Raw genomic sequence first — 26801 nt, 5'->3', positions numbered from 1 at the left:
ATGGCCACTTAAGGGGACCCAGACTTCTTCCCCACTGTCAGCCTCAGTCACCTGTGGCCCTCGGTCAGTGAGCAGACAGGTAAATGCTGCCAAAGACAAGACGGTAGCCGCTCCCATCACTGACGTGGTGCGGTCGGGCTACTACGGAGTCTGGGGAAGGGATGGCTCCCTAAGCCGCCTGTCATGGTGAAGGCCAAGTTCATCAGCAGAAGACTGAGGAGAAGACAGTGTTGTGGGGGCCAGCGTGCTGGTAGCTTGAAGCCACATGGACGGAAGTTCATTAAATGCTCACAAGTGGGAAAAAAAGAAAAAAAAGAATCCCCACACGCTATTCAGCCTTGTGCCATTTTCTCCTACTTCTCAGCTATTCCTTCCTCGGAGGCTCACAAAACAATCTTGGGAGGAGCCTTCCTCCTCCTCAGAAGGCAGACAACGGGGAGAGATTGCAAATGATTAAGTAACACGTGCCTCTCCACAGGGCCCATGCCCATCGCAGAGAAGCCCGGAGGCAGGTGACAGCTGGATCCTGGCGGCGGCCCCCTGTTTGGTGCTCACCGAGCAGAATGGGGTTGAGGATGGTGCTGCTGGCAGTGCTGGCATCGCCTGGGGCCTTCCTTACAGAGCTCCCCCTCGGAGAGCTGCTTGGAAAGTAACAATATAGAACCCTGACGACCCTGCCCCTCCGATGTTTTTCGTTTTGTTTTTCTTGGCACAGGAATAGGACAGGAAAAAAAAAGATGTGACGTTTGAGCAACTCTGGGAGCAGAGAGTAAGGAGAGGCAGAAAGCAGTCTGGTTTCCTCCCAACGAACCTCTGCTTCCTGGGTCTGGACTGCCTTCCAGCTGCTCGCTGGCTCCACGTGCACAGCGCTTTGTTGGGTGAGTGTTAACTCTCGGGAAGCTCTGGTATTACGTTGCCTCTGACTCTTCCTGCCCGGACGCTGGTGAATAACGTGTAAAGCTGATGAGCATATACCTTACCTCATGCTAATAACATGATTTGCCACGTGCCTGGCACTTTATAAGCATCATTCTATTTGTTGCTCTCCCTCTGGGGAATGTAGTTTTATATATTATCTTACATGTTGTATAGGATCGTCATCACCCCATTTTACAGATGAACAAACTGAGGCCCAAGGAAGGGTGCCTGGATCCTATAGCTAGCAAGTGACGGCCAGGGTGTGGCCCAGGCATCCTGATTCCAAGGCTGGGAGTGGGGCGTGATGGTAACATGGAGATGGACAGGAGCTGGTTCTATTCTTGTGGGGTCACAGCCCATTGTGAGAAAGGACCTATGTTTGGTCATTCATTTCATTCATTCATTCATTCATTCATTCATGGGATGCCTACTGTGTGCCAGGTTTGGGGGTACATCTGGTGACTTAAGACCCAATAGTTAAAAGTACTTTCCCTCTGCTATACCCTTGTCTTCTAATATCTTTAAAATTCAATAGAGGGCCCTGGCCGGTTTGGCTCAGTGGATAGAGCGTTGGCCTGTGGACTCCAGGGTCCCCGGTTCGATTCTGGTCAAGGGCACATCCCCAGTAGGGAGTGTGCAGGAGGCAGCTGATGGATGTTTCTCTGTCATCGATGTTTCTAGCTCTCTATCCCTTTCCCTTCCTCTCTGTAAAAAAATCAATAAAATATATATTTTTAAAAAATTCAATAGAGGTTTGAACTATAAGCCGGCTCTAGAGGAGGAGATAAATTGCTTACATTCCAGTGTGATGTGTACACAGGGATCGCGTATACAGCAGCTCTGTTCTTGAACGTTGGCCTCCCCGCAGCGCGTGTGTGGACGAGGTGAGGAGGGGCGGCTCAGTGGGTGCCTCCCGGCGGAGGAGCGAGCAGGGAGGGGGAGGGTCGGTGCGCCGGAGGCATCCAGACCTGCCGGTCGGAGGCGGAGGCGGGAGCAGGCGGTCCCTGTCGCGGGCAGGAGGCTCGGCGAGGCTCTCATTAGCCAGTGGCTCTGGGAAGGGCTGGTGACCTCACGCTGGGCGGGACTGAGGCCTTTAAACCCGGTGCCTGTGCCGCGGCAGCCCCGGCCTCGCAGCCTGCAGCCTCCCACGGCCGTCCGTCTGTCTGTCCGAGAGGTGGGTGGGGCGGTTCCTTCCCGGACTCAGGAAGGGTGAGGAGTGGGGGTGGCTCTCCGGTCGGGTGGGAGATGGAGAAGTTGGGCGAGGCAGGGCCCACAAGTTCGGGAGCAGCGGCCGCCTCCCGGCACCTCCGCCGGTGGCGCAGCTGACAGTTGGGGCGCGGCCGCCTGGCAGGCGACCCGATCGCGCTCCGCAGCTGCGCCCCCGCCTCCCAGGTCTCCGGTGGACCCCTCTGCCCCTTCAGGGGGTTCGTCCTTCCACAGGGCAGGGAGGAGGCAAGCGAGGGACCCCTATGGGGGGGGCGGTGGTTCCCGGGAGGATCAGAGACCGGCTGCACGGTCTGGTCTCCCTGCCCGGAGCCGCTGTCCCCCCTGGGATCGTGGGGTCGCCGTTACCTGTTGCTGACGTCATGAACCCCTGCTCCCCCTGCCCGCCCTGCCCCAGGCACTCACGCAGCGGACAAAGCAAACTCCAGCCCGCAGCTGAGGGTCCACAGCAGGAGAGAAGATGCGGGCGCCCATAGTAAGTGTGGGGCAGCGGGGGCTGGGCCGGGCCGTGTTTTAGTGGTGACTCCCGGAGTTCTGACGTCAGAGGCCACACCTCCACCCGCCCTGGCATCGGGTGTCAGGTGTGGGCAGCAGGCACCTGCTGGGGTTGTCTCAGTGTTTGGACTTGCATGGACCCCGGTGAAGGCAGGTCCTGCAGGAAGAGGGGGGCACAGCCAGGGGCGCCTTGCCCCTCCAAGGCCAGACCCCTGAATTGGCTCCCGGGGCTGGACCTGGGGCCCCAGGTGCCGCTGGGGTCTGATCACAGTGGCTTTTTCTGGTCTCCGCTGATGCGCCTCGTGACCGCCCGGCCAGCGACTGCCCCGCTTGCACTTTTCTCTAAAACCTGTGATGCGGCTCAGGGGTCAGAAAGGCGCTTAGCTAATGCTTCCCTCCAACTTGGCCCTTCTGGCTGCAGTGGGAGCCCAGCGCAGCCTGGGGCACAGACCCGCCCGGGACCTGTTCCCGAGCCCCTGGCTGTGGAACTTGGGCCAAGTTTCAAATCCATTCTGTTTCTCGAGTGAAGATCTTATGACTTAAGACTGAGGAAGTGCTCAAACAGTGCTCTGCACACACGTGAAGTGCGCAACCGCAATTCTCTACTGTGATTGTGATTTATTATTATTATTAAACAGCTTCACAAGTGCCTGGGGGCACCTGGCATATTTGATACCTGGGGTGGTCATTTTTAAATATCCCTCTCCTTCATCTGACAACATTGTTTTCAGTAATAATAATGAAATGAATAATAATAATGAATAGTCATAATAAACAGTAAAACTTTTCTTTTATGGAGCTTTGTATATGAACGCATGCCAGTGAAAAAATAAAAAAGTGAAAAGTAAGTGTTATAGAGAAAAACAGAAAAAAGTAATGGATTACTTGATAGGTTCTAATTGCTTTAACATATTTTTGGAAAAAAAGTTATCCTTACATACAGGTTGGTCACAGGAAGGAATTAACATTACAGTTTCAGTTTTGGAACTTTAACTTCTGAAAAATTGCCCATGACTTTGTCAAAGTTGTTCTCCTTAAAGAAATTTTAAAAATTATTCTTTGCTTATTAATGTTCACAACTCAGTAGAGCTAACTTGTCAGCTCATCATTGCTCACGGTTGATTGAAGAACACTTTTTATTAATTTTAATTTCAAAAGCTTCTCTCATATGAAACAACAGATATACAAATAGGAAAGGCCATAAACATTAGGGTAAGTTTGTCAGAGATTCATTAAAAACCCCATCTCATAATACACTCCAGAAATTGCAATACTGCCTATATCTTCTGAAAAATCAATTCTGGTGGCTCTTAAATACCTCCACATTTGAAACATTTTTACCAAAACATCTTCACCAGAAAAATCATCATAAGTTTTTATCTTATTTGGCAAAATTCTCCCATGTGTTCTTTATTTCCTGCAAAAATCAGAGGAGATGGCTGAGTGATGGAGACACTTGTTTAATCCGTTGCTTTCAAATGAGAGTCTAGTTCTTGGTGGAAATGATCCAGGCTTTCAAACACTTCCATTTGAGTTCTTGGGGCACTGGGCAAACAGCCTCTTTGTCTTGTCTCAGCACAGGAAGATGTTGGTGACACAAACCCTGTCAAAAGGGGGCTCGGACCCTGCTGAGCTGTTGGGGAAATTACCTTTGGGACAGACACGTGTAGCTGAGCGTGTGCTGGGGGCTGACTGTCTAACTCAGTGGTTCTCAACCTTCTGGCCCTTTAAATACAGTTCCTCATGTTGTGACCCAACCATAAAAGTGTTTTTGTTGCTACTTCATAACTGTAATGTTGCTACTGTTATGAATCGTAATGTAAATATCTGATATGTAGGATGGTCTTAGGCGACCCCTGTAAAAGGGTCGTTCGACCGCCAGAGGGGTCGCGACCCACAGGTTGAGAACCGCTGGTCTAACTGGCTGCTCTGATTAAACTTCCATGTCGAGGACAGGGGTTTTAAAGAATAAGAAATAAAAACAGGCTAGCTTGAGGCTCACATCTATATTATTAAATCTCAGAAATACAACTTAAATCTGCAGAAATAAAAACTTAGAGCGACAAAATCGCTTTGGGGAGAGTTGTATTTTATCGCTGATGGTCTTTAAAATTGTCAGCATGTGGAGATGATAAACAGGAGACTGACTTTTCATGTGTCTTATTGTTTTTTTTTTTAATATATTTTATTGAATTTTTACAAAGAAGAAGGGAGAGGGATAGAGAGTTAGAAACATCGATGAGAGAGATCGATCAGCTGCCTCCTGCACGCCCCCCAGTAGGGATGTGCCCGCAACCAAGGTACATGCCCTTGACCGGAATTGAACCCGGGACCCTTCAGTCCGCAGGCCGACGCTCTATCCACTGAGCCAAACCGGTTCAGCAATTGTTTTAAAATTCTCCACGGACAACTCACTCCTCTTTGCACCCAGGGAATACGGTTGGCACCTCCCCGCGCTGGGTGTGTCACTGCCCGGCTCTTAGGGCTTGACAAAGGTTAGCTGTTGGTACAGCAGCTCCCCAGACCACCCTGGGATGGAGACGCTGTGGTCTATGGTAGGGCCCTGGCTTCCCTGAGCCCTCTGTCCAGCCCGGAACGCCTCCCGGTCAGTGCCAGTGCTGGTGTGTCCCTGATTCTCTCCTGTCTGTGTTCCAAATGTGCTTAGAGTAAGTGGGCCAGGAGCCTCTGTCCCCCCCCCCCCCATCCCCTGTTCCCCCGACTCCTACCCTCTGTCCTTAATCTTTGTCTTGTTGAGCAGCTGCTGCTGGGGAAGTGAATATCCAAGTGAAACTGAGAGTCTAGAACATGAGGAAATGGATAGGCCTGGTCTGGTCTCCGACTTTCTGGACTCACTTCTCTCTGACCCCCTGTTTGCCTGATCTAGCAGGTCTCTGCGGAGCTACCTAAGGAGCAAAGAGGGGCAGGGAGAAGAGGACCTCCTCAAAGAGCAGTGGGGCTTCCGGCCCTGCAGAGTCCCCCAGCTCCCCCTCCCCTCCCCGAAGGAGCCCAGACTGGGAGGGCCGCAAGCCTCTGCTGAGTACCTATAAGTGCCAGGCTGGTGGCTCAACCTAGCTGGCAGGCTGGGCATGGAAAGTGATCACTCCTTCCCAGGGGCTCAGCTCACAGTTAGTCACTGGACAGCGGGGCTGTGGCTTTGGAGGCAGCAGCCACTCTGAGCTGGGGCTTTGGGGAGGCAGTGAGGGTGGAGACGTTGAGACTGTCTTGAGGGATGAGTAGGAGTTTGCCAGGGAACAGCCAAGAGAATTTCAGGCCTCGAGTACAAGGATGCAGAGGCAAAGTGTGCTATGGGGCTGTCATCGGATTACAGGACCTTTGTGTGAATTGCCTGGAATTGGGGAAAAGAGCTTGGCCTTGGGACCTGGCACCTCTCGGAGAGCTCTGAGACCTTGGGCAAGTGACTTCCCATCTCTGAGCCTTTTCCTGGTGAGCTGGACCGCCCTAAGGATCCAGATATGCGTGACAACCCCAGCAGTGCCTGGTGGGGATGGAGGTGGTTTCCAGATGAGTCCGGGGCAGTCCCGATTCACATGGGGTGGGGTTGGACACAGAACAGACCTGTGGGCCGGAGGGCAAGAGCCTGGGAGGGTGGATGAGTTTTTCCCCAGAATACCCGTGACCTTTGGGCCACTGGGGCTGGGCCGGGTGCCTGCTGGAGCCAACACTGTCCCTTTCCCAGCAGCTGGCAAGGGCAGAGGTAATGTGTCAGCCCAACCCCTCCTCCATCTTCTCTCTGGGCCTGAGGCTGGGGAGGCTGGGCAGTCAGGCCTTCTCCTCACGCTCCCTGCACCCACCCTGCCTGGGGCACAGGTCTCAGCCCTCTCCTGGGCACAAGTAGTTCTACAACTTCCCCCTGTTATCTTATTTTCCACACGGACCCTGCCTGTTGGATCATAATAGCCCGGTTCTACCAGAGAAGCTCAGAGGGGTTAAGTGACTCCTAGAGGTCACACAGCAATATTGCAGAGAGGGCCTCAGTCTCGGCTGGACTGTGGAAGGCACCTCAGATAGCCAGGATGGACAGCCAAGTGCTCAGGGCTTTCTTCTCTTCCTAGGACGCCGTCACGGAAACTCCCCTCTCCCAGCTGGCCAGTCCCTTCCCAGCACCCACCTGGGACTGCAGTCCTTTTTGTTTTGAAATCCCCAGCTTCTAGACATTTGCCCAGAGTGTGAGAAATGCAGGGGATGAGGCTCGGGGTTGCCGCACTCACAGCAGGGAGAGGAACTTGCTCCCAGATTGGGTTTCACAACATCCCGAGTGTCTCCAGCTAGTCCCGGACCTGCCTCCGACCTTTCCAAGTCAAAAATAGAACAGTGGCAGCAAACCCGCCATCTGTGGCCTGGCTGGGGAGCTCCGTTGGTTAGAGCATCCTCCCGACTCGCCAAGGTTCTGGGTTCGATCTCCAGTCAGGACACATACAGGAATCAACCAATGCATGCATAAATAAGTGCAGCAGCAACTCCACCTCTCTTTGTCTCTCAAAATCAAACAAAACAGCCAGCACCGGTTTGGCTCAGTGGATAGAGCGTCGGCCTGCAGGCTGAAGGGTCCCAGGTTCGATTCGGTCAAGGGCATGTACCTGGGTTGCGGGCACATCCCCAGTAGGACATGTGCAGGAGGCAGCTGATCGATGTTTCTCTCTCATTGATATTTCTAACTCTCTATCCCTCTCCCTTCCTCTCTGTAAAAAATCAATAAAATATATTTAAAAAAATGTTACAAAAAAACCCAACAAAACAAACAAAACCCCTGCCGCCTCTAGCATGCGCCCTCCGTGCCGGGCGGTACTTGCTGGGTGTGTCATGGGTACGAACTTATTTGATCGTCAGGAGAACCCCAGGAATCAGGTGCTCTAATGACTCCCATTTTACAGCGGAGGAAACGGCGGCCGGGAGAAAATGAGTAGCTTTCCCCAGACCATCCAGTTAGTAAGTAGCAGAGTCGGGATTTGAACCCAGGCTGCTTGGCTCTGAGCCCCGGCTGTGACCAGTGCACTGTTTCTAAAGACTAAATCCACCTCGACTGAAACACAGTCCACTCGCTGCCTTTTTTCTACGCCTGAAATATTTCATTACAAGACCGAAGTGACAGGCGCCTGACGGTGGGGCTAAGTGGGGCCGAGTATGGGTGGACTGGAATACTTCCTCGTGAACAGGCCTCCGGGAAAAGCATTCTCTTTGTTGTGTTTCAACCCTTGGATTGAAAATTCCTCCAGAAGTGCCCTCGCTTCCCTCTCGGGCCCGGCCGGTGCCCCCGGCCGAGGACTGGCCCTAGGTCGGAGTTGCAGGGCGGACCCGGTGAGATCTGCTTCCCTTCCTTGTGGTGGGGCAGGGGCGGTGCTGCCAACCCCCGTGCTGCCACTTTCAGGCTGACCCCGGGTAGGTGACCTCATCTCTCCCAGCCTCAGTTTCCCTCCTGCAAAATGAGGTCTGACTGCTCATCTCAGACGAACCTTTCGGCCTCACCCCCACTCCCCTTCAGACACCCTCTCCCGGGCTGCACCGTAGAATCACCTGGAATATTTTATTTATTTTATTTTTAAAATATATATTTTATTGATTTTTTTACCAAGAGGAAGGGCGAGGGATAGAGAGCTAGAAACATCGATGAGAGAGAAACATTGATCAGCTGCCTCCTGCACACCTCCTGCTGGGGATGTGCCCGCAACCAAGGTACATGCCCTTGACCGGAATTGAACCTGGGACCCTTCAGTCCGCAGGCCGACGCTCTATCCACTGAGCCAAACCGGCTAGGGCTCGCCTGGAATATTTCAAAAAACGCCAGCCTTGGGCTTCCTCTCAGAGGTCCTGCTTCTGGTCAAACCCCCAAACCATCCCGAGGTCCCCGCCCAGCGTGCGTTTGCTCCTGAGAACCCTCTGCCCGACCCCTATTGACCTGTCTCCCCCTGCCCCCTGCAAGGCCACCCCCTCCACAGCCTTCTCTCCTGGCAGGAGAGTGTGAGGGTGGAGAGTGTGGGGCTTGGGTCTGAATTCTGTCTCTGCCACATCCCGCTCCCTTTGGCAGCATCTCAGGCGCTGCCTTTTCTAGCTCCGTCTCCAGTCCCGCTCCCCGCATTCTCTCTCAGGGCCGGGTCAGCCAGGCTTTGTCCCAGGAGGACCTGTTTTCATGAAGGTGGCCATGGCCCCCATCCCAGCCGCTCTCCTGACCTCCAGGCTCACGTGCTCAGCGGCCCCCGAGCCTCTCCCTTTGGCTACCGGGTGGCATTTCAGCCCAGCCTGCCCCCCAGCCTCCCGTTGCTCCGGCCAGAAACCTTGGGGTCATGGTGGCTCCTCTTTCCTTTACACCCCACTAGTATTTTTAAGGCTAGTGAGACAAATTGCCAGGTTGCCCTTCAAAGACGTTGTACTTTGATTTATAGGCCCCGCAGCAGTGAATGAGAGTAGGTTTGCCTGCGTCTTTTTCTATATTTAGTATTCCTGTTTTAATTCCCTCCAAACTAGTTTTTAATTTGCATTTATTTCATTAGCAGTGAGGTAGAATATGTTGCCTTTTATTAGTGGTAATGTATTGCTCTCTTTAAAATTATTTCTCATGCCCTTTGGCCAGTTTTTCCTATTTTGGTGTTGGAATAATTTTTTTAAAACATTTAAAAAACATGTTTTTATTGATTTCAAAGAGGAAGGGAGAGAGAGAGAGAGATACAAACATCAATGATGAGAGATAATCATGGATCGGCTACCTCCTGCACCCCCCCGCCCCTACCCCCAACTGGGGATCGAGCCTGAAATCTAGGCATGTGCCCTTGACTGGAACCAAACCCGGGACCCTTCAGTCCGCAGGCCGACACTCTATCCACTGACCCAAACCAGCTAGGGCTTGAAATATATTTTATGGATTTATAAAAACTCTTTATCTGTTAAAGATATTAACTGTTTTTCTGTAATTTTCTTTCAATTGGCCAAGACAGTTTGCCTGTGGTATTTTTCCCCATGCATAGGTGTTCTAGTCTGGCTCTCTAAGAAACAAGCACCCACTGAGGCTAGTCCAGGGAAAGCAGGTGTAGTCTGAGGACCTCTGTGGAGAGGGAAGGGGATTCTGGGAGAACCCAGCATCAGGAGCTGTCATGAGGCTGGGCCTGCCAGGGCCTAGGGCTGGGAGGTGTCAGGGTCAAGGTGGTTCCAGGCATCTCAGCCCCGGGAGTTTACACACCTCCACTCTGGTGCTCTGCCATCCACATGATGTGACTTGGCTAGCTTGCTTTATTTAAAAAAATATATTTTTATTGATTATATATATATATATATATATATATATATATATAGAGAGAGAGAGAGAGAGAGAGAGAGAGAGAGAGAGAAAGAGAGAGAGAGAGAGAGAGAGAGAGAATAAGAGAAGTATCGATGTGAGAGCAGAACATCGACTGGCTGCCTCCTGCACGCCCCTCACCGGGCATAGAGCCACAACCTGAGCATGTCCCCTGACTGGGAATCAAACCATCAACCTTTTGGTTATGGGTTAACACCCAGCCACCAGCCACACCGGCCAGGGCCCAGCCAGCTCTCTTCATATGCCTGCTCCCTTCTCTCCCGCTATTACCAGGGGCTTCTATTTGGTCCGAGTTGGTGGTGTCTCCTCCCACCCATGGTCCATTGGCGCCTTCCTTGCCTCCTTACATCACTGTTTTTCAGTTTCAGCCCCTACTGCCAAACAGCTATTTTTTTTTCATTTCTTGGTTCAGATTTCTGAGAGCGAGGGGATTTGATTAGTCCAGCTCCACTTCTCTCGGTGGATCATAGGATGCTGACCTGCTTGGCGCCCTGACTCCTTCTGGTCCAGCTAGATCTAGTCCAGTTTGATCTCGTCACAGGGTGTGAAACAGCTGCCTGGGAACCTGGGATAGTGGGGGATCATCTCCCCTTAAAAGGAAATATGAACATAATAGGCAGTAATAGAAACTCCCAATAATAGGAACTTAACATTAAAAAATTATAAAACCTTTTCGTCTTTTACTTCATGCTTTTTTCTTTTTTTAATATATATTTTTATTGATTTCAGTGAAGAAGGGAAATATATTTTTATTGATTTCAGAGAGAGATAGAAACATCAATGAGAATCATTGATTGGCTACCTCTTGCACGCCCCCCACCCCCACTGGGGATCGAGCCTGCAACCCAGGCACGTGCCCTTGACCAGAATTGAACCTGGGACCCTTCAGTCTGCAGGCCAAAGCTCTATCCACTGAGCCAAACCAGCTAGTGTGACTTCATGCTTTTTTCTTTGGCCTTTATCCTTAGAGTGTCTTTCCTAATTCCAAGATCTGATATACATCCACCTGTATTATTAAAAAATCTAGAGGCCCGATGCACAAAATTTGTGCAAGGGCTGCGCCTCCGCGGGCCTCTGCCTCGGCCCCCACCCACCATGCTTTTTAAAAAAATATATATTTTATTGATTTTTTACAGAGAGGAAGGGAGAGGGATAGAGAGTTAGAAACATTGATGAGAGAGAAACATGGATCAGCTGCCTCCTGCACCACCCCCACTGGGGATATGCCCGCAACCAAGGTACATGCCCTTGACCAGAATCGAACCTGGGACCCTTGAGTCCGCAGGCCGACATTCTATCCACTGAGCCAAACCGGTTATGGCTCACTATGCTTTTATATTATAGATTGCTTTGTGGTTTTATGTTACATTTAAGTATTACTTTTTAAAAAATATTTTTAGCCAAAACCGGTTTGGCTCAGTGGATAGAGCGTCGGCTTGCGGACTGAAAGGTCCCAGGTTCGATTCCGGTCAAGGACATGTACCTGGGTTGCGGGCACCTCCCCAGTAGGAGATGTGCAGGAGGCAGCTGATTGATGTTTCTCTCTCATCGATGTTTCTAACTCTCTATTTCTCTCCCTTCCTCTCTGTAAAAAATCAATAAAATATATTAAAAAAATATTTTTAAATAAATTTCAGAGAGAGGAAGGTAGAGGGAGAGAGAGAGAGAAATATCAATGATGAGAGAGAATTATTGATCGGTTGCCTCCTGAATGCCCCCTACTGGGGTTTGAGCCTGAAATCTGGACATGTGCCCTGACTGGGAATCAAACCATGATCTCCTGGTTCATGGGTTGATGCTCAACCACTGAGCCACACCAGCATGGCGGTATTACTTATTTTTTTAAAATATATTTTTATTGATTTCAGAGGGGAAGGGAGAGGGAGAGAGAGATAGAAACATCAATGATGAGAGATAATCATTGATTGGCTGCCTCCTGCATGCCTTCTACTGGGGATCCAGCCCACAACCCGGCCATGTGCCCTGACAGGGAATCGAACTGTGACCTCCTAGTTTATAGGTCGATGCTGGGCAATATTACTTATTTTTAAGGAGCATTAACATGGCCATAGTTGCAGATTCCAGATGGGAGGTGGTTTCAAGATAATGTCCTCCTTTTTCAGTTAAAAAAAATGCAAGTTCATCATCATGAGGGTTTTTTGCCCATCTAAACATCTTACAACATTTTTTATTATGGAAGGAACTCATGTTGGTATAAAACCAATTAAATCATATAGCATAAAATATTAACGTCCCAACCCCCACAGTACATAATATACAACAGTCTGGTGTCTTTTCCTCAGGTCATACATAGTGTATAATACATTTTGCCTTATGATTGTATAAACATGTATTTTAAGCAAAAATAGAGATAATAATATTTCTCAGATACTTTTTTCAATTATTTCCACGTCTGCTCATGAAAATCCACCTTCTTCTCTCTAGTGGGCAGTACATATGGATGGGGAGTAACTTATTCAATTGGTTTTTATCAATGGTTGTTCAGGTCGTTTTTCCAATGTGAATATTGGAGGCCAGATCGCGTGTTTTAATTTGCTGGTTAAAGAAAACGGCTGCTCCACAGCCCTCTGTGGCTGTTTCTGTGGGGAGGATAAAGGCCTTTTGTCCGACAATCCCGTGGGTGCAGGCTCAGCCTCGCCATTGTCCCGCCTGGGCTGGGTGAGGGGCCCCGGTTCCTGTGCTGCCTGCGGACCCCCAGCCCTGCCCTGGAGGGAGGCAGCTCTTCCCAGCGCTTCCTGCTGGTCCCCGAGCTGAGGGAGGAGGCCGCACTGCCGATCCCTTTATGACAGGAGCCGGCAAACCTGCTGTAAAGGCCCGAGAGGGAAGGCTTAGGTCCTGCAGGCCCTGTGGTCTCCACGGCAGGGACTCAGCTCTGCGTGCAGGAAGCGTCCGTGGACAATGCAGGTGCCGGGGTGTGGCCGCGGCCGGGACACGGTCTGGCCTCTGCCGTGTGAATTTCCTGTGTCACCAAACAGTAACCTTTTGACGTTTCCTCCAGCCACTGGACAAGGGTGGACACCATCCTCAGCCTCACGCGGGAACAAGCAGAGGCACAGAGCGGGCGCCCGGATTACAGAACGTGCGCTTCTGACTGTGCACCAGGATTTCTCGAGTTCTTGGTTTTGACTCAGCTGACCTGGCTGTGTCTGCCATGAAGTCATTGTTCCTCTAGTGCAGCGGTTCTCAACCTGTGGGTCGCGACCCCTTTGGGGGTCGAACGACCCTTTCACAGGGGTCGCCTAAGACCGTCGGAAAACACATATATAATTACATATTGTTTTTGTGATGAATCACTATGCTTTCATTATGTTCAATTTGTAACAATGAAAGTGGGGGTCACCACAACATGAGGAACTGTATTAAAGGGTCACGGCATTAGAAGGTTGAGAACCGCTGCTCTAGTGAGATTTCAGTGCTGGAAGCAGAGCCAGACCCTTACCTCCTGGCAGCCTGCCCGCCTGCGGGCCCCTCTCTCGTAGGGTGTTGTTGTGTTGGTTCCCTTACTCCATCTTCCCAACGGCCAGCACCCGGTGTGCTGCATGTGTGGTTCTTCACTCTGTGCGATTCTTGTCTTGTTGTTGTTGCTGTTTAAAGTTTATTTTTCAGGGCTGGCTCTCATAGACGTGCATCCCTGGGTTCGGCGGGACATCTTTAATTGATGGAAGTGTATTGTGTTGCGGTGCTCATTCTCACGTTCCACTCAGCACTGTGTCGAAAAGGTGACCCTCGTTGTCACGGGAACAGCGAGCCGTTGCTTCTAACTGTGCGCAGGTCTCCGTGGGCAAGTCCACCTCCTCTTCTTTTAAAAAAGAAGTTTCCTGGGGTGGTATCATGTTTTGAGCTTGTGTGTATTTGGAAATATAAATGGTAATTACTGCACCGGAGAAGTCTCTGTAAAAGTCCTGTGAAAAATTCCCCCCCTTTCCCTTACCGTATGTGCATTTGTGTGTTCAGTTTTTATGTTCCTGTGAATGAAATGAACTGCCATAGACCTGGCTTTGCAGGCATTGCGATGTGACTGGCTATTCCCACTGCCCGTCGTTTTTATCCCTAAGGAGCCCGTACAAGGCTGCCTCCTTCTCCGCTCCTCAGCTTGGCTGGAATCTCTCAGCCAGGCCCACAGAGCGTGGGGGTGGGATGTGGGCAAACCCACGACCCACCTCTTCACTGCGCTGGATGTGTCCTAAAGGGATGGCTTCCTGGCTCATTAGAGAGATTTAAGGTGGGCTTGGACCAGAGAGGCTCTCACCCCTGATTCCCATCCAAGTCCCAATGTCCCCCGCCCAGCACTTAGCAGACTGTGTTGGCACCTCAATAATATTGAACGAAAGTGATCTCGAACCTCTCGGAATGTTTGTCAAGCTCTGTTCGTGCTCCCCTAACAGGGTGGGCCTCTAAGCGGATTTTAGCACCCTCCCCACCTTCCCCTGCACACACTCTCACACACACACATGCACACACACATATTCCCCCCCACACTTCCTTGGCTTGAATAAGAAATGCAAATTTGGTCCTAGCTGGTTTGGCTCAGTGGATAGAGCATTGGCCTGAGGACTGAAGGGTCCCAGGTTCGATTCCAGTCAAGGGCACATGTCCAGGTTGCGGGCTCAATCCCTAGTAGGGGGCGTGTAGGAGGCAGCCAATCAATGATTCTCTCTCATCATTGAGGTTTCTATCTCTCTCTCTCTCCCTCTCTCTTCCTCTCTGAAATGAAAAAAAAAAAAAGAAAAAAGAAAAGAAATGCATATTTGGTCTTCGTCCCCAGTTCCTGGCACAGAGCTTCTATAACCCTTGTAATTTCCTGAGTGATTGGGTGAGAGCAGGTTCCGCCCCCCAACCCCAATAATAAGCCCTTTTCAACCATAGCTGAATTGATGCTAGTAAGGTGATGCGGGCTCAGAGCCAGGGAGGCAGCCCTGTGTTAAGAGGGCTGGAGGTTGTCAGTCACTAATGGCCAATGATGGAATCAATGGTGCCCACCTCGTCCATCCAAGCCCTGCTGTCAGGGACTGGCGGACACGGGGAGGCGCTGGGTGAGGGCGTGGCGCTGGGCCCCTCCCCACATCCTTGCCCAGAGCATCTCTTCCATCTGGCGGTTCCTGAGTGTTATCCTTCTGTTCTAAGCCGGCGATCCAGTAAGTAAACGGTTTTCCTGAGTCCCGTGAGCTGCTCTAGGAAATGATTGAAGCTGAGAAGGGGTTGTGGGAACTCCCAACGTACAGCTGGTTGGTCAGAGGCTCAGGTGACAAGTTGGACCTGTGATTGGCACCTGAATTGCGGGGGGCAGTCTCGTGGGACCGAGCCTTTAACCTGTGGGGTCTGCGTTAAGGGTGGTGGTTAGTGTTCACTGAAGATTGAATTACTTGATGTGGAAAACCCACACATGTGGGTGGGGGTACAGCAGAGGGGAGGAAGGGTTTTCACACACACAGACGCATGCACATGCGCACACACATACACACGCACATGCACGCACACACACACACATGCACACATGCCCCCGCACACACTCATCACCAGTTCTCAGGCCCCAGGCCAGGCGTGGAGCCTCTGCGGGACACGCTTCTGATTTGACAGCACCGGGCGGGGACCCCCCTTTGCCCCAGGGTTCCAAGCTCTCCTCCTGCCGCCTCTCACAGCCCTGTTCTTGGTTTTGCAGCCAGAGCCCAACCCTGGAGACCTGATTGAGATTTTCCGCCCCTTCTACAGACACTGGGCCGTCTACGTTGGTGATGGATATGTGGTCCACCTGGCCCCCCCAAGTAAGGATGCCCAGGGCCCCCACTGTGCTGGGGCTGGGGGACAGGGAGACGGGAGCTGTGGGCAAAGCTCTTTGTTCCTGGACTGGCAGTGGGTCCTGCGAGCTGCAAGAAGGCAGTTTGGTCGGGGCAATGGTTTCCAAACTCTGCTATGTTGCCCCTTCCAGCGCCTCAGCCCTGGCCAGGGCCGTGCCGGGGAGCCCACGGGGCCTCCCTGGCGTCACCTCGCAGGGAGCAGCTATGGGGTTTTGTCCCTTTGCTCCCAGAAGGGCAGGAACGACATGTGCAAATCCTCCCCCTTCCTACAGTAGTCAGCTTTGTATACGCCAAGGAGGTGTAGCCCCGATAGAATCGCAGGAGGTTCATACTCTGTTGGCCCAGGGAGATGGGTGCGCTCAGGGCCCATGTCTGCATAACCGAGAGGGCCTCTGAGGCGGCACAGGGAGCAGAAGGCCAGCCTCTCTCCGTTAAAATAAAATCACGAATCATGGACCTTCACTAACTCCTGATTTCAGATGAGGAAACCAGGGCCCAGAGACCACAAGCACCTACTCCAAAGCCACACAGTGTGTGTCTGACCCTCCCCTCTTTTCCTTTTCACATCCGCTCCTCTGCGCAAACAGGCTCACGGCCCTTAAGGAACTGGCCGATCACCATTTATTTTATTTAAAATATCTGTGTTGAGTCTGCCAAGGGTGGGTGCCCAGCAGGAAGGCCGCTGTGAGCCCTGGACCATCACCCTCTTTCCTCTTTGGGAACCACAGGTGAAATCGCGGGAGCGGGGGCGGCCAGCCTCATGTCCGCCCTGACCGACAAGGCCATAGTGAAGAAGGAGCTGCTTTATTTTGTTGCCGGGAAAGACAAGTACCATGTCAACAACAAGCATGACCAGAAGTACTCCCCGCTGCCTCCCAGCAAGATCGTGCAGCGGGCGGAGGAGCTGGTGGGGCAGGAGATGCTCTACAAGGTGACCAGTGAGAACTGTGAGCACTTCGTGAACGAGCTGCGCTATGGAGTCCCCCGCAGCGACCAGGTGCGTCCTCAGCCCGTGTCCCTGTCCCCAGGAACCAGACCATTCCCTCCGCTGACAGTGGCTGGGCATCGTGTGGGCGGCCGGGGTGGAGGTGGAGGCACAAAGGAATCAAAATAGCAGGGACAGAATCCCTGCCCTCGAGGGAGTGACGGTCGGGGTAGGGAGGAGGGTGGGGGAGAACTGCCAATCAGCAGAGTAGAGCAGTTCAGTTAGGGGGTGATGTCACCCCCATTGCCAAGGCCTCCCTGGCTGCCTGGGAGTTGGACCCTTCCCACAGGCCCAGAGGCGGGTTTTATTATCCCCACTTTACAGATGGAGAAGCCGAGGCTCACAGCACTTAAGTAACTTGTCGAGGACCATTTGTTTGACCAAACAAATCTGTGTTGAGTCTGCAGACCTGGGACTTGTGTCTTCCTGGGGTCGGCAGCTGTGCCGATCAGTAGCAGCGGTGGGATTTGGAGCCCAGGTCTGCCTGGCACGGCTCTTCATGTGAAAGGCGCTGCTCTCAGCCCTGCCGCAGCCCCAGGGCCAGTCCAGGGGGCACCAGGGGATGCAGTCTTGTTCATTTTCTAAGTTTGATTTTGGCCGTGATCCCTCTCTTTTGGAATCTCTTTTTCTCTTGGGAAGCTAACTTCTTTCCTGTTCCCTCTCACTCCTCCTCTCCCTTCCTGCACCTTCAGGACCATTTGTTTTTTGTGTGTGAAAACATTGGAAACGTTCTTAGGTGCATGTTGATGCAAAAGAGTATATTCCCCCCCGCCCCCAAATTTGAAGGCATTGCTTCATTGTCAGATAACGAATGCTCTTGTTGTCGAGAAGTCTGAAATGGTTCAGATTTTGGATCCTTTATATGTGGTCTACTTTGTCTTTCCAGAAGGTATAGAATCTTTTCGTTACCTTCAGTGCTCTGAAATTTCACGACGATATAGCTGTGTGGATCTATTTGTTTTTTAAATATATTTTATTGATTTTTTACAGAGAGGAAAGGAGAGTGATAGAGAGCCAGAAACATCGATGAGAGAGAAACATCGATTAGCTGCCTCCTGCACGCCCCCCACTCGGGATGTGCCCGCAACCAAGGTACATGCCCTTGACCGGAATCGAACCTGGGACCCTTCAGTCTGCAGGCCGACGCTCTATCCACTGAGCCAAACTGGTTCTGGCTATTTTTATGTATTGTGCTGGGCACTTGATGATTCCTTTCACTCTGGAAACCTCTTTCCTTCAGTTCTGGGAAAATTTCCATTTTCTCTTCTCTCATTCTGAAACTCCAGTTAATCCAGTGTTTAACCCCCAGACTGCTCCTATGATTTTATTATTCGTCTCTGTTCTGTTTTCCATTATTTATTTATTTTAAATGAGAACACTAACATTTATTGATAGATTTGGGTATACAAGAAGTTTTTCTAAAAAGTAGCAGTGACACTATCACATAAAAAAGAGAAATTTATGCTAAATAAATCTGTTTTCATTATTGAAGATATTGCCTAACAAGTGAGGTCCTCACTCCCAGGTGGCTTTTACTTCAGGCAAATTTCCATACTCCTATGCAGCAATAAACTTGAAGTAAAAGTCCCTCTAGAAACTTGAAAGCAGTAAGATACTCTATAAATTCAGGGTGCTACATTAGGAAGATTTGGTAGATTTATAGAATATCTCCTAGTCATCTCATTTTTTATTATTTTCCATTGATTAATTGACTAAAGAACAGACTCACAGGTTTATATAAATGAAGAATTATGTGTCAATACAAAATCGTTACATAATTTCATGTCACTAGGCACGAATAATATTCAGAGCAATTAAACATAATTCCAAGTTTGAGAGTAAAATAGCTAAGAAATAGTTTCTATCGTTTACTCTATAGAAACAATAATTCAACTCTTCTTGCAAAATGAAGCATTGGAAATTGGACACGTCACACTTTTCTTCCTATGGCTTTAGCCCTATGCACTGCCACCCACGGGAAAGACAAAACAATGACCACACAGCAACAATAAAACAGCATAAACAATTCTATTGGACCTCCCCACACACACAAAAAAATGAAACCAGAATATATTACAAGACAAAAAGAGGTGCCATTTATAATGTTTTCAAACATCCCTTCTTTCATATCTTGGCCTAAAAATGAGGGTTTATCAACCTCAGTACTACTGACGTTTTGGGTTATTGACAATGGAGACAATTCTTCATTGTCATGACTTGCTCTGTGCATTGCCAGGTGGTTAGCAGCACCTGTGGCCTCTCCCCACTAGGTGTCAGTAGCACTTCCTCACGGCCAGGTATGAGGAACAAATGTCTGTAGCTGTTGCCAATTTCCCCCAGAGGGCAAAGCTCATCTGTCCCCAGCTGAGAACTACTGGCCTAGTGAGTAACGGTCACAATACATGATGTGAACAAACTAAATGTAGCTTCCACACGTCTCCCATCTCGTGAGGGTGGTGGTTTGAGGGTGCTGAAATGTCTAGCAGTGTTTCCTTGGTAAGTGCTGTCCAAGTGGCAGTCCCCTTTCCATTTCACCCACGAGGACATTTTTGTTTGTCTTTAACAATCTGGTCAGTCATTATGTTTACTTGTGCTGTGCTCTTTGAAATAGATTAGATTTTCCTTCAACAGAATATTTATGACATTTAATTTACCAGTTAGAAAGGGCAGAAATGGCCCTAGCTGGTTTGGCTCAGTGAATAGAGTGTTGGCCTGCAAACTGAAGAGTCATGGATTTGATTCTGGTCAAGGGGACATGCTGGGGTTGCGGGCTCGATCCCCCATTGGGGGCATGCAGGAGATAGGCGATCAATGATTCTGTCTCATCATTGATGTTTCTATCTCTCTCTTCCTCTCCCTTCCTCTCTGAAATCAATTAAAAATATTTTTTAAATATGTATATATTTTATTGATTTTTTACAGAGAGGAAAGGAGAGGGATAGAGAGTTAGAAACATTGATGAGCTGCCTCCTGCACACCCCCTACTGGGGATGTGCCCGAAACCAAGGTACATGCCTTTGACCGGAATTGAACCTGGGACGTTTCAGTCCACAGGCCGACGCTCTATCCACTGAGCCAAACCATTTAGGGCAATATATATATATTAAAAGAAAGGGTGGTAATGGATTTAGACTAAAATGTAGTTTGTGCTTTATTTTTTAATTTTTAAATATGTTTTATTAATTTCAGTGAGTAAGGGTAAGGGAGGGAGAGAGAGAGATAGAAACATCAATGATGAGAGAGAATCATTGATCGGCTGCCTCCTGCACACCCCCTAGTGAGGATCGAGCCCGCAACCTGGGCATGTGCCCCTGACCGGAATAGAACCCAGGAGCCTTCAATCTGCAGGCTAACACTCTATCCGCTGAGTCAAATGAGCCAGGGCTGGTTTGTGCTTTACATGCCTGAGTTTCTAAAAAATGATTCCATGACTTTCCACCTACCTAAAAATCCTCAGGCTTCAAAAAGGATATATTTATAGGCTTTTGTAAATAAGCTGCCATTCTGAATAGTACTTTTAATTTAATTTAACTTTTCTTTCATTTTAAGTCATTTTTAATTTTTCAATTACAGTTGACACACAATATTATATTAGTTTCAGGTGTACCCCACCACCCAGTGATTAGATATCATATAAATTACTAAGTGATCATCTCGACAAATCTTGTACCCATCTGACACCATACATAGTTATTAGAATATTCTTGACTATATTTCCTAAACTTGACATTCCTGTGACTATTTTGTAACAATCCAATTTGTACTTCTTTTTTAAAAAAAATATTTTTATTGATTTCAGAGAGGAAGGGAGAGGGAGTGAGAGAGATAGAAACATCAATGATGAGAGAATCATTGATCGGCTGCCTCCTGTGTGCCCCTACTGGGGATCAAGCCCACAACCTGGGCATGTGCCCCTGACCAGAATCAAACCTGGGACCCTTCAGTCCACAGGCTGGCACTCTATCCACTGAGCCAAACCAGGTAGGGCCCAATTTGTACTTCTTAATCCCTTCACTTTTTTAACCATCCCCTGACCCCTCCTATCTGACAACCATCAAAATATTTTCTGTATCTATGAGTCTGTTTCTGTTCTGCTTCTTCATTTATTTTGTATTTTCAGATTCATTTGTTAATAGACATGTATTTATTGACATATTATTGTTCATATTTTTTGCCTTTTCCCCCCCTTCTTCTTAAAGAATACCGTTTAACATTTCACCACAATAAGGGTTTGGTGGTGATGAATTCCTTTAACTTTTTCTTGTCTGGGAAGTTCTTTATAGGTTCTTCAATTCTAAATGACAGCTTTTCTGGGTAGAGTAATCTTGGTTGTAGGTCCTTGCTTTTCATCACTTCATGAACATTTTTTGCCAATTCCTTCTGGCCTGCTGATAGAACTTCTTAAAAAAGCAACTAGGAGCCACGCTCATTGTGAAGTCTACTCTTTGTCAGATAAAGTATTAGAATAAATAGAAATTGAAGATGTGGCCAATGGTAATGCATATATTACATAAATCTGGATAAATTGCAAGGAATTATTTTTTATTATTGTAATTATTAAAGTTAGATTTCTTTTTTTATGATTATTTTATTTTATTTTATTATTTTTTTAAATATATTTTATTGATTTTTTACAGAGAGGAAGGGAGAGAGATAGTTAGAAACATCGATGAGAGAGAAACATCGATCAGCTGCCTCCTGCACATCTCCCACTGGGGATTGTGCCCACAACCCAGGTACATGCCCTTGACCGGAATCGAACCCGGGACCTCTCAGTCCGCAGGCCGACGCTCTATCCACTGAGCCAAACCGGTTTCGGCAACACTGTTCTTTTATCCACGTAGAACATTACTGAATTTGCAGAAAACACCTTAAAATTTTCTTTTTCCCAGAAACAATTCTGGCGCTTAACTGAGAGAAGCTGTGTAGTAGCATAGACAGCGAGTTTTCTGTAGTCTGACAGTATTTCAGTTTGTCCACTTAAAAAAGAAAGATGGATTTCTTAACGTTTCTCCTTCATAGCATTCTGAGTTGAGGCCTGTGACGCACGCCGTGTGGCCCGTTTTCCTGGTCAGAACCCCGGTGGTCTCAGCACGGAAGCTGCGCTGGGCCCACCAGCCTCGCACCAGGGAGCCGTCCGTGGCCTCTGCAGTCGCGCTGACTCCCAGGATGGTTTTCCTGTAGCGTCTGCACCACCAGGACTAACCGGAGGGCACTCTCCTGGGCTTCATTATACTCTGCACACAGCGTGACCGCAGACAATGGGGCTGCTGCTGTTGCCTTGACAAAGTGTCTTTTATATGATCCAGCGGCATCAGCATTTTTCTCTGTAGAGAACTGGGGGCCCTTGTGCCTCCTCCATCATCTGCCAACCACGTCTCCCGCCTGACACAGAGCTGAGCCAGGAAAACATTGGGTGCAAGTGGATTTACGCCGGTTTCCTAGCAAGTTCACCCAGCAGAACCAGGGCGGCCACAAAGCCGTGCCTCATGGCCTTTTAGGGGAAAGTTAAACTGAGCAGCAGTCAAACCTCAGGTCGGTAGCTTCCTCCAATTCTGTCATCACATTCTCTGGCTGCTAAGAACATCAGTGAAGGGTGCCTTGTCATGTTAGTTACACGGGTGTCTCCTGACATCTCACACAGCTGGACACATTTGGCATCTATATATATCCCTAGAGGAGCTCCACATTCTTTCCTGCACTGGTCACCTAGGGGTTGAGGCAGCCACACATATACAGTCCAGGCAAGCTCTGTGGTTAGAGTAGCGAGGGCAGCGCTGACCAGGCCATGTAAGGCTGTGGGTTCAGATTATCAGGTCCACATTTTCATCCTTCTTATTCCTGGGATGTTTGATACACTGTCTTCATTGAACTTCTTGGCATACAATGATTAAGAATCTTGTCCTTTCCTGTTTTATTTATTTATTTATTTATTTATATATTTATATATTTATTTCCTTTGCTGTTCTTGATTCTGCTTAACTGCCTGGCGTGGTTTTGGGGTGAGATTTTTCTATTTGTGCTCAAGACCCTTTCAAGCCTTCAGTGGGAGAAAGTAGAGCTTTGCTGCGTTGGGCCCTGTGCCTTCATGGGGAACATTGCTGTGGGCTGAAGACAGAGCTTGCTCTCCCTTGGCGTTATCACAGGAGCTGGTGTTGCTTGTGGCTGGTCGGGCACCTGGCTGGACCCTGGGGATACAGCAATGAACAAGACATGCGAGGTCCTTGCTTTCATGGAGGTCATAGTTTATTGATGATTCAGTAGCAATTCCTCCTTGACTTCACACTAGCTTCATGGGCTCCCTGTTGGCCAGCCAGGACCGCAGCCATCCTGGCTGCATCTCCCTGTCCTTTCCACAGCCACCCTCTGGGATTCATGTGATTTAAATACCCGCCGGGGGAATCGAGGTTCCCTCTTCAAGTCCAGGCCCATTCCTGGCCAGCTGGCTCCATCCACCAACTCTTTCCCCTTCCAGCCCTCTCTCCCCATTTCCTTGCCAATATTTGTTGACTTCTGAGTTTGTTATGGAGACCGAGGGGCATGCGAGGCTCTATGAGCTGAACATTCTTGTTGACTGCACAGCCTGTACTCAGAGTCCCGACACAGAGTCTGACCCACCTCCTCTCTTTGCAGGTCAGAGATGCCATCATGGCGGCTGGCATCGCGGGAGTGGGCTTGGCAGCCGTGGGCCTCATTGGAGCCGTGATCTCAAGAAACAAGCGACAAAAGCAATAAGTTGAAGGGACTGTCCTGACAGCAATTACTTTAAACATTAACGGGATCTTGTTTTGCTAGAGGTTTTGAGGTTTGGTTTATGGCTTTCATTCTGTTTTTATAATAAGGCGTATTTTCACAGAATTAAATACAGCCCAATAAAGGAGGATTTTATTGGGGAAAATGCAGCCAGAACTGCCTGGTGTGAAGTCCGTTGAGGGCACAGCTGGGCTCTGTTCCTGGTGACGCCAGTTTGTGCCCTGGCCCTTTGGTGATCTTCTTTCACTTTTTCTTTGCGGCTGCGTTCTTGACCTTGCAGGAAACACAGTCCAACTCCTGTTACCTCAAGTGATGGGCGTTTCTGGTTGTGAGGACACACTGAACAGCAAGACCTGGTGGACATACAAGAACAGGAACCACGGGAGAGTCAGGACCGTGGCCTGGAACTAGACCCAGGATGGCTTCTAGGCTCAGCAGCCGGAGTCTGCAGACGTTCACTGGAGTTCAAACCAAACCAAACCTTTGCCATAAAGAAACTCAATACATGCTCTTGCCAATCTAAAAACCAGCCTTATTACCCCTCTGCTCTTCGCATCTTTCCTCTGTCTTGTTGCTTTCACCCTCCCCCACCCCATCCCCAGAACTCCTGCTTCCTCACCACTGGGCTTGGGACAATCCCGAAGGCTCTGATCCCACATCCCCTCCTTTGGCCCCTCCTCCCCATATCAGCTCAGCTCTGTCCCTCCCCACTGCCTGTCAGGTGCTCCTAGTTCAAATTCTTGAGAGAGAATCAGCTCACCAAATCCTAGTTCAGCCTACTGATTGGCTGCTGTTGGGTCAGGTGACCGACCATATTAGGCCAATCAGCTCTTTCCTGTTGGGGCCAGGTCACATGGTGGTTGCCTCACACCTTCTGGGTTGGGGTGTGGCAGGCCCCAGCCTGACCTCTCTGCTGCCCAACCCTCCTGGGAGGGGTTGGGGGAGGGAATGACCCCTTGTGGCGAGTCCCTTGAGGTCTGCTTCTGCTCTCTGGGCTTAGAAGGTGTTCAAAGTGGCCATTTCTCTAAAAGGGGCTTTTGTGGGTTCCTCAGCGACACTCTACTCGTGCTGCGAATGTTTCCTTTGTCAGTCCTGGTGTCAGGGGACCATGTGTCTGTTGGAATCCTGGACAGGACTGTCAAGGAAAAGAAAACGGACTCTGTAAACTTAAGAAGAGAGTTTTATTGAAGACTTGTTGAGGGCGGGCCTTGAAACAGTGCTCTGACTTGGGGGGAGTGAGAGGGACTTATGTAGGCAGAAAAGTAAGTGAAGGTACGATTGACACTAGAACAGTGGTTCTCAACCTGTGGGTTGTGACCCCTTTGGTGGTCAAATGACCCTTTCACAGAGGTTGCCTAAGACCATCCTTCATATCAGATATTTACATGACGATTCATAACAGTAGCAACATGACAGTTATGAAGTAGCAACGAAAATAATTTTATGGTTGGGTCACAACATGAGGAACTGTATTTAAAGGGTCAGAAGGTTGAGAACCACTGCACTAGAAGTTACGACTCGGGTACATAAGCTTCCATGGTTGTTTGACATCAGCTGGAAGGGACGCATAGAAAAGAGGAGGTTGAGTCGCTGCTGAACCTCCTGCTGTGGAAACAATGGAATTGCTTTGAGACTCTTGAGATGACTCTTTGACCAGGATGGAGAGAGGACGGACACTCTCTCTGGTAATCAGTGGCCCTTAGTGGGGAAGCATTGCAGGGTCTGTGTGTGACTAGCCCTGCGGTTAGTAAAGAATCTTAGTTAGTAAGGCCCCTGGTTCTTCCCTGGTTGCTGATGAGACAGAGGAGCTCAGGCACCCTTTCCCTTCCTCAGGACTTACAGGTGGCTCCGTGCCAGCTTTCTCCTGCTGAGCACATATCTGGGGATCAAACCAGCAACCTGGGTATGTGCCCTGACTGAGAATCTAACCGGCAACTTTTTGTGCACAGGACAACATTCAACCAACTGAGCCACACCGACCCGGCTCAACTCCCTCCATTTTAAGTGACTCTCTTAGCAATGTTTATTCCATTTTATTTTTTCTTGTGTTATTCTCCAAACACAAGAAAGCAAAACAGAAACACCCAGTTCAATTAAAAAATAAATTAACAAATTGCATAAAAAACTGGAAGGTGTAGAAATAACCAAATAAGATGGAAGAACCAGTTCCAGATATATTGGTAATCACCATAGATGCAAATGGGTTAAACTTGCCAAGTAAAACACAAACATTAGCCTTGGCCGGGTAGCTCAGTTGCTTAGAGTGTTGTCCTGACATGCCAAGGTTTCGGGTTTGACCCCTGGTCAAATCACATACAAGAATTAACCAATGAACCAATCAATTTAGTGGAATAACAAATTGATTGTTTCTCTCTTTCCTCTCTCTCTGATGTATAAAATAAGTGGTAAAACTGCCATTTTCTAGAGCATTTTTTCAATCTGATGAGATTTTGCTTCTCAGCAATTGTTATAAGTTTGGATGAAATAAACTCATAAAAATTCTTACAGGTTTGAATGTTTCTTACATTGACACACTGTACAGAGAAACCTCTAGGGGCAAATGGCATCGCTTATGCTAAAATCCCATGATTTAATACCTGATTTAGTTGTGGTCTCAACCTCTTCCAGAAATTGAATCTTAATCAACAAATTTGGAATTTTCTGGTCGGGCACCAGTAAAGTAATCTGTCCTGCAGGCTCCTTCCCCGTCCTCCTCCCCATAGAAAGAAGAGGCAACCTGCTTCATAAAAAGCCTTGCTGTTCCCTTTCTCTCCCCCAAACCCAGGTCCTGATCTAAAAAATAATCCTTTCTTTTCTTTGGTGAAGAGCTCTCTTGCCCTACCCTTTTTCCTATAAAATACCTTTAATTTTGTACAACCCCTCAGAGTGCTGTGGAAAAAAGGGGCCACATGCTAACCTGACAAGCTCAGGGGTGGCCTGTATAGCAGTCTGGCAAACTCAGAGACCTAAAGTAACCCCAAAGGATGGTCTGAAATTAAACTTTAACTAAAAGCAGTTATGGTGGGTAGTCACCTCCTAGGCTGATATCTTCACTAACAAGGTCAACCTTTACCTAAACTGAGCCTATCTGTCTTTTTGCATCTCTGATAACATGTCCTTGAAATGTCTGGGTAACTTGTAACTTCCCTTTTTCTGGACCCCTCAGGGCACAACCAAATGTGCCTGGGTGCCAGGACAGAGACCACAGATTCCTTCATTGTTATTGTTATCATTTTAATTACTGACTGTTAACTATCCTGCAGCCACCTAAGTATGTGTCTTTTACTTTATTTTTTTATTTTTT

The 26801-nt window shown here is 49.0% G+C and overlaps 1 protein-coding gene across 2 annotated transcripts; it reads left to right on the top strand.

Annotated features, from left to right (window-relative positions):
- Nucleotides 1-1738: 1738 nt before the first annotated feature.
- LOC308525049 (phospholipase A and acyltransferase 3) lies at nt 1739-25996 on the top strand. 2 transcript variants are annotated; one of them, XM_081099755.1, is made up of 5 exons: nt 1739-1802; nt 2540-2617; nt 15624-15726; nt 16488-16756; nt 23378-25996. In XM_081099755.1, the coding sequence occupies exons 2-5, from the start codon at nt 2603-2605 to the stop codon at nt 23477-23479; spliced, it is 489 nt and encodes a 162-aa protein (XP_080955881.1). In that variant the 5' UTR covers nt 1739-1802; nt 2540-2602; the 3' UTR covers nt 23480-25996. The 2 variants fall into 2 exon arrangements, with proteins under 2 accessions (XP_080955881.1, XP_080955880.1); XM_081099754.1 differs by lacking the exon at nt 1739-1802 and adding an exon at nt 1990-2092.
- Nucleotides 25997-26801: the final 805 nt, after the last annotated feature.

Source organism: Myotis nattereri (genome assembly GCF_964212035.1).
Source record: "Myotis nattereri genome assembly, chromosome: 9".
Taxonomy (NCBI): Eukaryota; Metazoa; Chordata; class Mammalia; order Chiroptera; family Vespertilionidae; genus Myotis; species Myotis nattereri.
The sequence above is the reverse complement of the archived record's forward strand: the minus strand, read 5'-3'. Positions and strand labels throughout refer to the sequence as shown.